At 41.9% G+C, this 15,414-nt stretch overlaps 1 protein-coding gene across 1 annotated transcript; it reads left to right on the top strand.

The window, feature by feature from the left end:
• The first annotated feature begins 12,575 nt into the window (after positions 1-12,575).
• On the top strand, positions 12,576-14,511 carry LOC146543618 (endogenous retrovirus group FC1 Env polyprotein-like). The gene is given in 2 exon segments (XM_085233318.1): positions 12,576-13,078; positions 13,080-14,511. Coding segments are annotated over 2 exon segments (1,566 nt in total). The 3' UTR covers positions 14,143-14,511.
• Positions 14,512-15,414: the final 903 nt, after the last annotated feature.

Below are 15,414 nucleotides of genomic sequence, written 5' to 3'. Positions count from 1 at the left end.
AGTGAAGGATGTTTTAATCTTACTGCTACTTGAGAACAGTGGTTCTCTTGTTTTGCTATGCGAGAATATCAGCTGAGCACTGCTGTTGCAGAGCATGGCACGTGTTGGAAATATCCAAATAATTTTGTCAGGACGGTATCTCTGATAAAAGCAGATTTTATTCGCGATTGCAATGGCGGGCGTCCCGCAAGCAGGAGCGCCCCTATGGACACAACATGACAGCCTTTATACCCTGTTTTCTCCCCCTTGCCTCCCCCCTCTCCCCTGTTTCCCCACTGGCTGGGTACTCCAGGTTCACAATCTTATCAGAGGATTTACATTTGTTATTTACTTGTTAATTTGTTTGTTATCTGGTGTCGCCATCCTGTCGTTTCCAAGATGTCTCAGTGCTCTTCTTGTCGTATTGATATGGTGATTTGCTTCCAAGTCTTCGTTAAACAAGGATCACCGTGGTGAGGGATGATGTCAGGCCTTCCGATGTCTCTTCAGGCGCTTCCTCGGGCATGCCATGACTTGTTCTCTGTTTTGATCTGGTGCTGGATATTCTTGCAGTGTGTATGACATAATATACATATATACACCTATATACACCTATATACAGAGCATGCGTCCCTGGGACGGGTTATCTAGACGATAAGTGATGTAAACTATCAGAGATCTTCCCCAAGTTAAGCAGAAAGACTCCCAGAAAGAACTATGACAGTGGAGATTATGAAATAAAAATATATATATTATCCAATTCTAATGCAGAAACAACATTTGATTCCCACAATTCCCCCCTTTTCTTTTTTCATAGATTGTTGATTTCTGCAATTCTTTTTTTTTAAGGTTCACTTTTATAGACATCTCCTCCTTCATTTTCTTTATCTCCCATCTCCTCTAATACAATCATTTTTTTCCAAATGTGGTGGCTGCATTGGTGTTCACTTCAATAATGCTGTCTCGATCAATCACTCTACCACTCCCCTCATACAGGGGATAACTCAGCAACCAGTGACCATCAGGGCTCCTTTTACTACTATCAAAGAAGTACATGTGAATACAATCACTCCTTTCCATTCACCAAACCAGGACTCCAACCATCTAGCGATACAAGTATCTATTCCTGATTTTTCTGACAATTTATTAGCAAGGGTGGTAGCCCTTGCAATGCCTTAGTTATTTTGTCATCCGGAGCTGTGTTATTGGGATGAAGGTGCAACAAAAAGTACCCAGCATTACGCATACACCCCTTTCTTCAGCTTGCATCATATCTTAGGAGATCCTATTTTCCCAGGCCATCCTACTTGTGGCATCTAACTGTTCTGCAATCCCCTTTATTGCACTCATTGTATAATTTGTAAATTTCCATTGATTATAACAGATGTAGTTAATCCAATCTACATTCTTATTGATCATCACCCACCAGGACGGTCACTCAAATCCTGCAAGTTTGATTTCTCACCTTAAAATTATCAGGGACAACAAGAAGTGAAAAGTTTAAATCCTTAGCTTGCTCACATACCAAACAATTACTGATATAAGTATACTTTGCAATGATGATTTTTTTTTTTTTTTTTACAAGAGATGCATAAGCATTTACATCAAATGCTGAACTTAACTAAATGAACATTTCTAACAATTATAAGAGCCCGTATTACTGTCCTTGGATTTACAATTTTAAGGATCCAGCTGACTTCAGTTCCCATTGTGTTCGAGGGACCTTCTTAACTCTAGTATGATGTATCCACAAAGTTTGTTCTTTAATTTTTACTGTTGTGTGGGGCATTAGTAGCACCTGGAACAGACCTACCCACCTTGGTTCCAGGGGCAAATCTGAAAGAGATCTGCAATATACATATAATCTCCTTGTAAAATATTATGTATCAGGCCGCCAAGGCCTTGGGCTCTAGTTCCTAGAACCAGTTTCTCTATTTCCCAAAGTTATTCCTGTAGACTTATCACATGCTCAGTTAGTGTTTCACTCCCTAGTTGGGTAGAGATCCCCGTTTGTACAACATAAGGCCCTTTGTACAGTATTTTGAAAGGACTTAACCCTTCTTTGGCTCTAAGTTTCATTCTGGTCCTAAGGAGAGCCAAAGGCAACAACTGTGGCCAGGACAGTCCAGATTCCTGGCCCAGTTTTACAATCTGTGATTTAATTAGATGGTTCATCTTTTTCACCTGACCACTCGCCTGTGTTCTGTGTGGTAAACGCAATTGCCAATTTATTCCCAATGCTTGCTAACCTGTTGGACAATCTCTGCAATAAACTGAGTTCCCTGGTTGAAGGGTATTGTTGCAGGACACCCAAACCTTGAAATAATCTCCTGCAACAATACCTTGGTTATTTCTTTGGCTTTATTGATCCTGCAAGGGAATGCTTCTGGTCACCCTCAAAGGGTATTGGTTAAAACTAGCATATACTGAAACCCTTCTTTTCCTGGCAGTTCTGAAAAAAAATCAATTTGCAATTGTTGCCCTGAAAGGTTTCCCTTTCCCAACAAGCCCCACTTGTACCCTGTTCCTGGTACTAGGATTGTACAGTTACTTTCTGGTGTCTGTACCCCCTCCATATGTTTTATTATGTTCTCTTAGAACTAAATTCTATAAAATACTACCGGGCACAACAATGTGTCCATCTGGGTATGCACCCATCTGTCAGTTTGCTCTCTCCCCTTCTAAATTATTAATTAGATTCCTATCCTCTCTAGGATACCTTATAGGTTCTGACTAAGGTTCAGATATTTTAAGTTTACCGTCTGGAATTAAAGCTAGTTCACCAATTTCTTTTCCTTCAGCTGCCTGTTTTGCCACCTGATCCACCATCAATTCCCAGTTTCCTGTACAGTGTCACTCTTCTGATGTCCTTTACAGTGCCTAACAGCCATGCTGGTCTTTGGTAGATTTACATCATGCTGAATGTTTCCTTTTGTGTAAGCAACTCTCGCTCTTTCCAGATGGTACCATGAGCAGGTACCACCCCAAAAGCTTATTTAGCATCTGTCCATATATTTAAGCTTCTTGTCAAGGCAGTTATTTCAGCCTCCTGAGTGGAGGTCTCCACAAGAAAAAGTCTTGCTTCAGTTACCTTGTCAGTAGCAGTTACTGCATATCCTGCCTTACAGTTTCCTTGTCTTCACAAAACTCCTTCCATCGATGAATGCAGGAATCCTCAGCATCGTCCAGCAGTTCCTCCTGTAGGTCTGACCAGCTGGCACAGACAGTCTCTGTGCAAGTCACACTGCTGGCTTGGAGGAAGCTCTTCGTTGTTGTTCTGGGTGTTCAGCAAATTGCTTCCTTCTCTTTGATCAGTTGTGCTTTCTGTTGAGAAACTTGATAGCCATTTAAATCAAGAAATTCAGCAAACTCACAGTCCATTGTACACAGTCCTCCTTTGTTACTGTGGCATCCACATACTGCAGTGAAGTTCCACCGTGGAATAGAGGAACCCAAATCTCAGGCTCACAAGCTGACCAGTTTTCAAAAATCATTGGGCTGTTCTCACAACCCTGGGTAACACTGTCCAGGTTAACTGAATTTTCATTACTATTTTTTTTTTTTCCTACACCCCATATTGGAGTTTTCTTATTCAGAGGCATTTTAGACTTTCTTTGGCAAAACCAGGCAGAAAAAGGTGTGCTTCAAATCCAGAACGGTAAACCTCACCTACTTATTCCTTAACTTGATTAATGAAGATATACACCATGGGTTGTATATATTCAACATTTCTATTATTTGCCCTCAAATCTTCTACCTAACTATAGCTCTTGCCATCCAATTTCTCATATGCAAGATTAGGGTGCTGTATTTGAATTCCTATCCAATTAATAATCCAAAATTCAAAAAGTTATTTCTTTTATCCTCCTACAATCTTGTATCCTCAAAGGGCATTGCTTTACCCTGGTTGGGCTGGCTCCCATCTTTAACTTAACTTTTATTGGGCTGCATTTTTGGCTCTGCCAGGCATTCCTGATGCCTGCAATCCTGTGTATACCTGACTTAGGATTTACGTAACTTCTGGGGGTACCAACATTGCTTTTCCCAGTTTATGTTAAAGCCAAACTTTTTCAAAAATTTTCAGTCAATTGGTCTTGCTTGACACTTAGCTCCAATTTTCTCTACTGAATTTAATCTCTACATTCAACTGTTCTAATATGTCATGCCCAAGTAATGGTTTTGGAGAACTTGGCATGTACAAGAATTTATATATTCCTACTTCTTCTCCTAACCTGTATTTAATTGATCCCCTAAAAAAAAAGTAAACTTCTCTTGCCAATAACTCCTACAACTACAGAAAAAATCATCTAAAGGTAATAATTCTTGATGTAGCACAGAGTAAGAGGCATCCATATCAGAAAATAAACCTCTTTACCCTGCTTCCCCAAGCTGCTTTTGGTCCAGTGGCGGGGGGGAACTCTCTGAGCCCTTCCAGGCTCCCCCTTACCTCTTCTTCTTGGTAAGGACATCCCTGTTACGCCTTGCTCAACTTTGCCTTCCTCAGCCTGTGGGTTTTTTTGTTTTTGTTTTTGTTTTTTTTTTTTTTTCCAAACCCTTTTCACTTTCTAGACTTTCATCATCACATACATTACTAACATTATATTTCAGTTTCACCCCCTCCCCTCCCCAGGCTTCCAGTGCTCACACTGGGATATCGGGTTTCCGAGATCTCTGCAGATGACGGCTATTCTCACTTTCAGTGTCCCGTCCCATCCCCATTCACAAGCAATGCACCCTTTACAGTCACAGCGGGAGGCTCCGGCCCACACCTCTTTCTCCTACTCCGAGTTGTTCTTACAAGCCGCGGTGTGGGGGGGGGGGGTAGTATGGGGGATGTGTTCTCGTGCCGGCCCAAACTCTAATAACCTTTTTGCCATTTTTGTTGTTTGTTTTTCCACAATTCCACTCTTTATACCTCAACTACATTTCCACATACCGTTAACAACTCCTTTTCCACATACCATTAAAAATTGCATTTCCACATACCATTAAGACAGTTTGTCCCAGTGCCTTCAAAATCCACAAATCAAACAATACAATTCCTCAACTTCCACAAATACCCAGCACTTGGTCTCATGATTAGAGTACTTAACTATAAAACTGACCCCGTTACTCCATTTATGTTCCCGGTTTCTTATTCAATATTCTCCCTGGCTCACCAGCAATGTTTCTCCACTGAGCCAAAATACAACCCAGGGGGTCTTCTCAGTATCACTTTAGACCTCCTTGTATCATAACAGCCTCGTACATGACATATCATAACACAACATAACACTTTCACAACATAAACATTTAACAATCACAAAGACAGTGACAATAATCAATACAATTTATCCTCAGGATCCTTTCTCTCTCTGCCTCCCTCCAGAGCCCAATCTTCCCTCTATATTCCTTTCCCATACTTGCATAGGTGCCCACCACCTTCTCCAATAAACAACATATCAGTGATAACATCATTTCCATCCATGAATTAGGCCCTAGAAATTGATCTAATTGTTCTGCTACACTTACAGAATCCTCAATTAAGGAATTCTTGAAACTCCTAACTTTTCTTCTCGTAAAAACAACAGACATCAGCATACCCTATTTCCCTTTGACCTAAAGAGACTGCCCTAAGAGGATAAAGTGAAGTATTAGTAAGGTTAGTGTTAGAGAAAGGAAAATTCTCCAGGTCCCATTCACATTGCTCCAACTCCCTCAGTAATACAGTAATAGAATGTGCATCCTCTCTCCAGGACCCTGCACAGATCAGCAGCACGGCCCCTCTCTTACTCTGGAGAGATCACTGCCACTTGCAGTGCTTTTGAAATTGAAGGGGGGGTGTGAGAATTGAATGTTGTTTCTGCATCAGAACAAAATAAGAATTTTATCATGAATAAATTCATGGTCTTTACCGTTTGGGGTTTTTGTTTTATAGTTCATTTCAGGGGCCTTACTACTTTATTAGAGTTCTATAAGTTAAAGTAATATGTATGTATATATGTATAGCCAACATTGAGAATATATGTCACACATTGCAACAGTATTCTGCCAATTTAAAAGGACAATTCACTACATGATACGGGGAATGCCTGGAGAAGATCGGACATCTCCCCTCCCCTCCGTACTCTTTGTTTAACAGGAATTCCAAGCAAATCACCTTATCAATAGGACAAGAAGAGCACTGAACACCAGATAACGATCCAATTAAATCCTCTGATAAGATTGTGAACCCGGAGTACCCAGCAAGTGGGGAAACGGGGGAGAAGGGGGAGGTAAGGGAGAGAAAAAGGGTATAAAAGTTGTCATGCTGTGTCCATAGGGGCGCTCCTGCTTGCGGGACGCCCGCCATTGCAATCGCGAATAAAATCTGCTTTTATCAGAGATACCGTCCTGGCAAAATTATTCGGATATTTCCAACAATTTGGGGGCTCGTCCGGGATTATTATTGCCTCTTTGGGTGTCTCCCTACTGCCCTGGACAGGATAGGTGCACCCCGCTGATTTCAGCGGTCCTGTCTGAGTGGTGAGGTGACTCCTTGGGACGGCCGATAAGAAACCGAGACTGTTAGATAAAGGACGGATTCTGTAAAAGCCAAGGGGCAGGTAGGCACGGGTGTTGGCCATTGCGACCCGGTAACTTCGTGCACGGACCAAGGTAAGAGAGTTTAATTCTTGCCTTGGGGGTCGGTTGAGACTCTTGAGTGTGTGTGTGATTGAGACGCACGTCAGTGCGAAGCGAGTGCGGAGTCCCGACCTGCGGTTCCGTTGTCCCGCGAGGGGCACGGCCAGGGACGGACGAAGCGGCTGTGTTGGTGGAAGGAAGAGTCTCGGGAGGGAGCTGTTGGTGTACGGTACCCTGTGCACTTGACGAAGTGGCAGCAGTACACCCCTATTTGAATCCGAGAATCGGAGTAAGGTACTCCGGAGGGATTGGCCCTAAATCCGAGAGTCGGAGTGTGGTGACCTGTGGGCTGGGTAGTTCACAGTAGCACTCCGGAGGGATGGGGAATAGGAGCTCCCGAGAGCAGGGGAAAAAGGTCCCCTGGTTTGTGCCTAAAGAAGCCCCTTACGAAAATGTTTCAGAATTGGAAAGACGGTCCCAAGACCAGGGACAAGGATAAGAAAAAGATGCTTAAATATTGTATACAGATATGGCCTAGAGAGCCAATACAGGGAAAATAAATATTCTGGCCAGAATATGGATCTGACAAAGGTTGGGTGTGTCAGATTCTGAATTCGGATGTAAAGAATAAAACCCCCTTTTCAAAGGAGGAATCAGACTACGCTGCTTGCTGGATTCAAGAAGCCAGTCTGTTATTAGTGAGAAAAGGTCCGGACCAAAAAGGGAGGCAGAGAGAGAAAGGATCCTGAGGATAAATTGTATTGATTATTGTCACTGTCTTTGTGATTGTTAAATGTTTATGTTGTGAAAGTGTTATGTTGTGTTATGATATGTCATGTACGAGGCTGTTATGATACAAGGAGGTCTAAAGTGATACTGAGAAGACCCCCTGGGTTGTATTTTGGCTCAGTGGAGAAAACATTGCTGGTGAGCCAGGGAGAATATTGAATAAGAAACCGGGAACATAAATGGAGTAACGGGGTCAGTTTTATAGTTAAGTACTCTAATCATGAGACCAAGTGCTGGGTATTTGTGGAAGTTGAGGAATTGTATTGTTTGATTTGTGGATTTTGAAGGCACTGGGACAAACTGTCTTAATGGTATGTGGAAATGCAATTTTTAATGGTATGTGGAAATGTAGTTGAGGTATAAAGAGTGGAATTGTGGAAAAACAAACAACAAAAATGGCAAAAAGGTTAAGGAAACAGTGAGTTTGGGATATTAGAGTTTGGGCCGGCACGAGAACACATCCCCCATACTACCCCCCCCCCCCACACCGCGGCTTGTAAGAACAACTCGGAGTAGGAGAAAGAGGTGTGGGCCGGAGCCTCCCGCTGTGACTCTAAAGGGTGCATTGCTTGTGAATGGGGATGGGACGGGACATTGAAAGTGAGAATAGCCGTCATCTGCAGAGATCTCGGAAACCCGATATCCCAGTTTGAGCACTGGAAGCCTGGGGAGGGGAGGGGGTGAAACTGAAATATAATGTTAGTAATGTATGTGATGATGAAAGTCTAGAAAGTGAAAAGGGTTTGGGAAAAACAAACAAACAAAAAAAAAACACACAGGCTGAGGAAGGCAAAGTTGAGTAAAGGTATAACAGGGATGCCCTTACCAAGAAGAAGAGGTAAGGGGGAGCCTGGAAGGGCTCAGGGAGAGTCCCCCCCCCGCCACTGGACCAAAAGCAGCTTGGGGAAGCAGGGTAAAGAGGTTTATTTTCTGATATGGATGCCTCTTACTCTGTGATACATCAAGAATTATTACCTTTAGATGATTTTTTTTGTAGTTATAGGAGTTATTGGCAAGAGAAGTTTACTTTTTTTTTAGGGGACCAATTAAATACAGGCTAGGAGAATAAGTAGGAATATATAAATTCTTGTACATGCCAAGTTCTCCAAAACCATTACTTGGGCATGACATTAGAACAGTTGAATGTAGAGATTAAATTCAGTAGAGAAAATTGGAGCTAAGTGTCAAGCAAGACCAACTGACTGAAAATTTTAAGTCTGGCTTTAACACAAACTGGGAAAAGCAATGTTGTACCCCCAGAAGTTACGTAAATCCTAAATCAGGTATACACAGGATTGCAGGCATCAGAAATGCCTGGCAGAGACAAAAATACAGCCCAATAAAAGTTAAGTTAAAGATGGGAGCCAGCCCAACCAGGGTAAAACAATGCCCTTTGAGCATACAAGATTGTAGGAGGATAAAAGAAATAATAAATAACTTTTTGAATTTTGGATTATTAATTGGATAGGAATTCAAATAGCAACTTACCAGGATGGAATTACTGTATCAATGAATATACTAACTGAGGCAGATGAGAAAGAAATAGACCCTGTAGTCTGGGTCAAAGAAGGGAATAGAGGGGGGTTAAGAATAACCCCTTTGAAAGTAAAATTACAAGAAAAATATCAGATTATAAGACAAAGGCAATATCCAATTCCATTTGAGGGACGTATTGGCCTTAAATCTGTAATACAGGGATTACTAAGGGACGGGTTGTTGGAACCATGTATGTCGCCCTTCAATACCCCCATTTTACCAGTCAGTAAACCTGATGGTTCCTACCGATTAGTTCAAGACTTGAGAAAAATTAATGAAATAGTACAAAAAAGGCATCCAGTGGTTCCAAACCCATATACCTTGATGAGTAAAATCCCAAATGAAAACAGGTGGTTTAGTGTTATAGATTTAAAGGATGCCTTTTGGTCTATTCCACTGGATCATGAAAGTAGAGATATATTTGCCTTTGAATGGGAAGATCCTGAAAGTGGGCGGAAACAGCAGTATCGATGGACAGTCCTACCCCAGGGCTTCACAGAATCACCAAATTTGTTTGGGCAAATTTTGGAACAAATATTGGAACAGTTTCAGCCACCAGAAGGAGTGTTACTCCTTCAGTATGTAGATGATCTCTTATTGTCAGGGCCAGAAGAAGCAGAAGTTAGAAGAGCCACAAACGAGTTGCTAAACTTTCTAGGGAAACAAGGACTGAGAGTGTCAAAGGATAAACTACAGTATGTAGAAAAGGAAGTTAGGTATTTGGGACACCTAGTCTCTGAGGGAAAGCGCAGAATAACCCCAGAGAGAATTCAAGGAATTATCGAGCTACCCTTGCCTGGAACAAAGAGGGAATTGAGGAAATTCCTAGGAGTAGTAGGATATTGTAGACTCTGGATAGAGTCATATGCTCATAAAACCAGAGGATTATATCTTAAATTATTAGATGGAGAGCCCAACATCCTTGAGTGGACTGTTGAGGAAAAAGAATTAATAAAAGAGCTAAAACAAAGCTTAATTACTGCTCCAGTCTTAGCTCTTCCCGCCTTAAATAAACCCTTCCAACTCTTTGTCACTGTAGATAAAGGGGCAGCCTTGGGAGTGCTAACTCAGGAATGGGGAAATAAACGCCAACCGGTGGCCTACCTATCTAAGCTGCTGGATCCAGTGTCTCGGGGATGGCCAGAGTGTATCCAAGCTGTAGCAGCAACTGCCCTCCTGGTAGAGGAGAGCAGAAAACTGACCTTTGGGAGACAACTAGTGGTTACGACCCCACATCAGGTGAAGACCATTTTAACTCAGAAAGCTGGGAGGTGGTTAACTGACTCTAGAATTCTGAAGTATGAAATAATATTAATGGAGAAAAATGATTTAGTATTTGTTACTAAATCTTGCCTAAATCCAGCCACCTTCTTGTGGAAAGGGGAAGAAAAAGAGGAAAATATAGAGCATAATTGTCTGGATTTAATTGAGTATCAGACAAAGGTAAGACCTGACCTGCAAGATACCCCTCTTGGTGAGGGAGAGCTTTTGTTCATTGATGGGTCTTCAAGGGTGGTGCATGGCAAAAGATACAATGGGTATGCTGTAGTGCAGGGGGCAGAAGGAGAAGTAAAAGAGATGGGCCAGCTGCCTAATAATTGGTCAGCTCAGACATGTGAATTGTATGCCTTAAATCGAGCCCTTCACCTCCTTAAAGGAGAAGAGGGAACTATATTCACAGACTCAAGATACGCATATGGAGTGGTACATACCTTTGGGAAAATCTGGGAGGAACGAGGATTAATCAATAGTAAAGGAAAGGAATTAGTTCATGAGGCACTGATCAGACAAATTCTGGAAAATTTACCGTTACCCACTGAAGTTGCAGTAGTGCATATAAAAGGACATCAAAAGGGGAATTCGATTATTGCTCGTGGAAACCGAATAGCAGATAAAACAGCCCGTGAGGCTGCTTTACACTCAAAAATTATCATGAACTATCTCGTGCCTGAGGTGCCTCCTCCTTCCCCAGGACAGGTATTCAGTGAAAAAGAAAAGGACACTTTTAGGAATTTGGGGGCCATAGAATCTGAAGGGAGATGGATCCTCCCAGATGGGAGAGAATTGTTAAACAAGGCAGTAACAAGGGAAATTTTAAATATCTTGCATCAAGGAAGTCACTGGGGAGTACAAGCTATGTGTGATGCTGTACTGAGGAAATATGTATGTGCAGGGATATATACACTGGCTAAACAAGTCTGTAGAGGGTGTGCAATATGCCAGAGGGTAAATAACAAGGTCATTCGTAGTCAACCTGCAGGGGGAAGGGATCCGGGGATTCGACCTTTTCAAAGTATTCAAGTAGACTTTATGGAGCTCCCTAAAGTGGGAAGAGTCAAATACTTACTGGTTTTAGTAGATCACTTAACTGGGTGGGTGGAAGCATTTCCATCAACATCTGCCACCGCAAATATAGTAACCAAGGTAATTTTGGAACAAATAATCCCTAGATATGGGGTGGTAGAGCACATCGATTCAGATCAAGGTAGTCATTTTACATCACAAGTTTTACAGAAACTAATGCACACTCTAGAGATTAAGTGGGAGTTTCATACCCCCTGGCATCCTCCATCATCAGGGAAGGTGGAACGGATGAATCAGACCATAAAAAGACACCTAACTAAGTTAGTCTTGGAGACTCGATTGCCTTGGACCAAATGTTTGCCCTTGGCACTTCTCCGAATAAGGACAGCGCCAAGAAAAGATGTGGGGGTTTCTCCATATGAAATGTTGTTCGGATTGCCATATCTGGGAAAGAAAAATGAGATACCACAATTTGAAACTAAAGATGCATTTCTTAAAAACTATATACTTGGGTTATCCTCCTCCTTATCAGCTCTCAGAATCCAAGGACTATTAGCACAAACCCCGTCTCTGGAATTTCCAGTTCATCCATTTCAAGGAGGGGACTGGGTCCTGATCCAGACGTGGAAGGAGTCAAAACTACAGCCTGACTGGGAAGGACCATTCCAAGTACTTCTAACGACTGAAACAGCTGTGAGGACGGCTGAGAAGGGATGGACTCACTACACTCCGGTAAAAGCATCTACTAGCCCTGAGGCATGGGAAGCAGTTGTCACAGAAGAACCTTTAAAGATAAAAATTAGGAAAAGGAAATTGTGAAGTCATTTAAACTAATCTTTAACTTGCCTTCAAATAAGTAAAATTGTTATATGTAAGTGAAAGCTGGGGGAGGGGGGTAATATAGCTTATATAGAATTAATGCCTAAAAAGAATTTCACTGTTGTGGTAATTATTAGAAAAACCTAAGGTTTGACAACAATGCTGGGGAGGGACCAACTTATTGTTTTGATCTTGATAACAATTTATTTCAGGGAAAGCTTTAGTCAAGTGATGGCTTGGAAAAAGATGACCTCCAGAGGGGATTAGGGGGATACCCTGTTAAGATTTGGGTAAACGTTACAAGAAAGGAAGTACCCCAGACTGTTACATTTGATGCTTGCCAGGTAATAGCCTGTGGAAGTTTAAGTACTCAACGACAACTGAGTAATGAAAATAAATATCTCTGTCCTGAACCGGGTATAAATAAGGGATTCCCCTGTAACAGATGGAATAATGTATGGTGGACAACTGCCCATCGAGGTTGGACATATATACCTGGAATATTTGATGCTCCATGGGCACATACATTGAAAGATCGAATAAGCATGTTTAAAGGGACTGCACAACCAAACTGTCAATCTTTACAATGTAACCCAGTGACAATAACAATTAACAAGGCTGATAATCTTATTAATACTACCTTTGGCCTTGGGATAGACATGCGTGGGAAAGATCCAACAGCGAGATTCCGGATAGCTGTATGGGATATACTCCCGGATGACACCCAGAAGGTTCAGGATGAGGAAAAACTTAGTGAGGGGGTGAAAAATCTTCCTAAAAACCCCAAAATTGTGACAGTTAAAGAGATAAAAGATCTTAGACAAACATTTGAAAGTGAAACAGGATATGGAGATGTTAATGCCTGGGTAGAATGGATTAAGTATACTGTCCAGAGTCTCAACCATAGCAATTGCTACGCTTGTGCATCTGGACGGCCTATAGCTCAGGTGGTGCCCTTTTCTCTGGGATGGACCAAGGATCCCCAGGGGATGCAATGCATAATTGCCCTGTACCAGGAGAAAACCGCATGGGGAAATGAAACCTGCAAATCTCTCTCTCTTGTTCCCTCCAATGTCTGATACAGATGTCCAGATCCCTCCTGCATTCTCCACAGCCATAGGTAACCATACAGCCTGCCTCTCACGGCAGGGTGTGAAGGCTACCAGGCCGATAGGGAACTTTTCCCTATGCAGTGAGGCTTTGAATGTTACGAAAGATTTGTCAGGAAACTATTCCAGATTAGAAATCCCCAGAGCGGATCTCTGGTGGTACTGCGGGGGGAAGGCCTTATGGTCCACTCTCCCATCCAATTGGGCAGGCACTTGTGCACTTGTTCAATTAGTTATACCATTCACCCTGGCATTTGAAAAAGGAATTTCCAAAAATCCTGGAAGAAATAAAAGAAGCTTAGGAATATCATTTGATGATTCAATCTATATAGATTCAATTGGAGTGCCTAGGGGTGTCCCTGATGAATTTAAGGCAAGAAATCAAATTGTTGCGGGATTTGAGTCACTGTTTTGGTGGGTAACGATTAACAAAAATGTAGATTGGATTAACTATATCTATTATAACCAACAGCGATTTATAAACTATACAAAAAGTGCCATCAAGGGAATTGCAGAACAATTAGATGCCACAAGTAGAATGGCCTGGGAAAATAGGATTGCTCTAGATATGATGTTAGCAGAAAAAGGAGGTGTATGTATAATGTTGGGTACTCGCTGTTGCACCTTTATCCCCAATAACACAGCTCCAGATGGCACAATAACAAAGGCATTGCAAGGACTTACCACCCTTGCTGACGAATTGGCAGAGAATTCAGGAATAGATACCTCTATCACTGGATGGTTGGACTCCTGGTTTGGTAAATGGAAAGGGGCAATTATATCAATATTTACTTCTTTGATTACAGTAGCAGGAGCCTTAGTAGCCATCGGGTGCTGTGTTATCCCCTGTGTGAGAGGACTGGTACAGCGATTAATTGAGACAGCACTATTAAAACAAACACCCAATGAACCACCACCGTACTCGGATAAAATAATGGTATTAGGGGAGATGGGGAATGAAGAAAATGAAGCAGAGGAGGAGATGTATACGATAATGCCTTAAAGAACAACAACAACGAATTTTTTTGCAGAAATCAACAATGTATAAAGAAGAAAAGGGGGGAATTGTGAGAATTGAATGTTGTTTCTGCATCAGAACAAAATAAGAATTTTGTTAACTTCATGGTCTTTACCGTTTGGGGTTTTTGTTTTATAGTTCGTTTCAGGGGCCTTACTACTTTATTAGAGTTCTATAAGTTAAAGTAATATGTATGTATATATGTATAGCCAACATTGAGAATATATGTCACACATTGCAACAGTATTCTGCCAATTTAAAAAAGAACAATTCACTACATGATACGGGGAATGCCTGGAGAAGATCGGACATCTCCCCTCCCCTCCGTACTCTTTGTTTAACAAGAATTCCAAGCAAATCACCTTATCAATAGGACAAGAAGAGCACTGAACACCAGATAACGATCCAATTAAATCCTCTGATAAGATTGTGAACCCGGAGTACCCAGCAAGTGGGGAAATGGGGGAGAAGGGGGAGGTAAGGGAGAGAAAAAGGGTATAAAAGTTGTCATGCTGTATCCATAGGGGCGCTCCTGCTTGCGGGACGCCCGCCATTGCAATCGCGAATAAAATCTGCTTTTATCAGAGATACCGTCCTGGCAAAATTATTCGGATATTTCCAACAGGCTTTTAAATTGTTTCTTTCCTCTATGGATCTAGTATCAAGTGGAAAAAAACCTACACAGCGGGACTCCTGGAAAGTCACCAAGGAGCGTTCATCGGCCTGAACCTCTTGGTTCACAAAGTGCTGCTCTACCTCAAATAGTTTGTGGCTCTGTTTGCCTTGCCAGAAGCTCTGTTTAGGTGCTGAAGAATTGAGGCTGTGGAGTGCGGTGGCCAGAATCATGTAAAAGTTTAGTGTTCTGCTTCACCGGTTGTGGTACTCGATGTCAGCAAAAAGGCTTCTCCCTGCCATGAAAGGGTGTTTTGTTTCAGGACTTTTGCAGGATTTTAGGAGGAAATTAGAATGTTGTATATTGTTCCCTTCCTAATACAAAGCGTGCTGTAGATCCAGGACTTCATCAGTTCAGAACATCCGACTTTTTTAGCAGTTACTTATTTTCAAATAAATAACATTGAAACTCACCAAAACTTACACCTAGGAGCTAGAAAATGCTTCATCAGCGGTTCTCCGCGCACAAGCCTCACTGAAGCCACTGTAACCTGATCTGAAGATTTTCTGTTTCTGAACATGATAGGCTGCTGGAAGAGTGGAATGCGGGTAGGAGAATGCAACATCCAGCGGCAATCAAAAAAA

This window comes from Meleagris gallopavo, chromosome 11 (assembly GCF_905368555.1).
Source record: "Meleagris gallopavo chromosome 11, MGAL_WU_HG_1.1, whole genome shotgun sequence".
Taxonomy (NCBI): Eukaryota; Metazoa; Chordata; class Aves; order Galliformes; family Phasianidae; genus Meleagris; species Meleagris gallopavo.
Note: the sequence above shows the minus strand (reverse complement) of the source record. Positions and strands in the feature narration are given on the sequence as shown.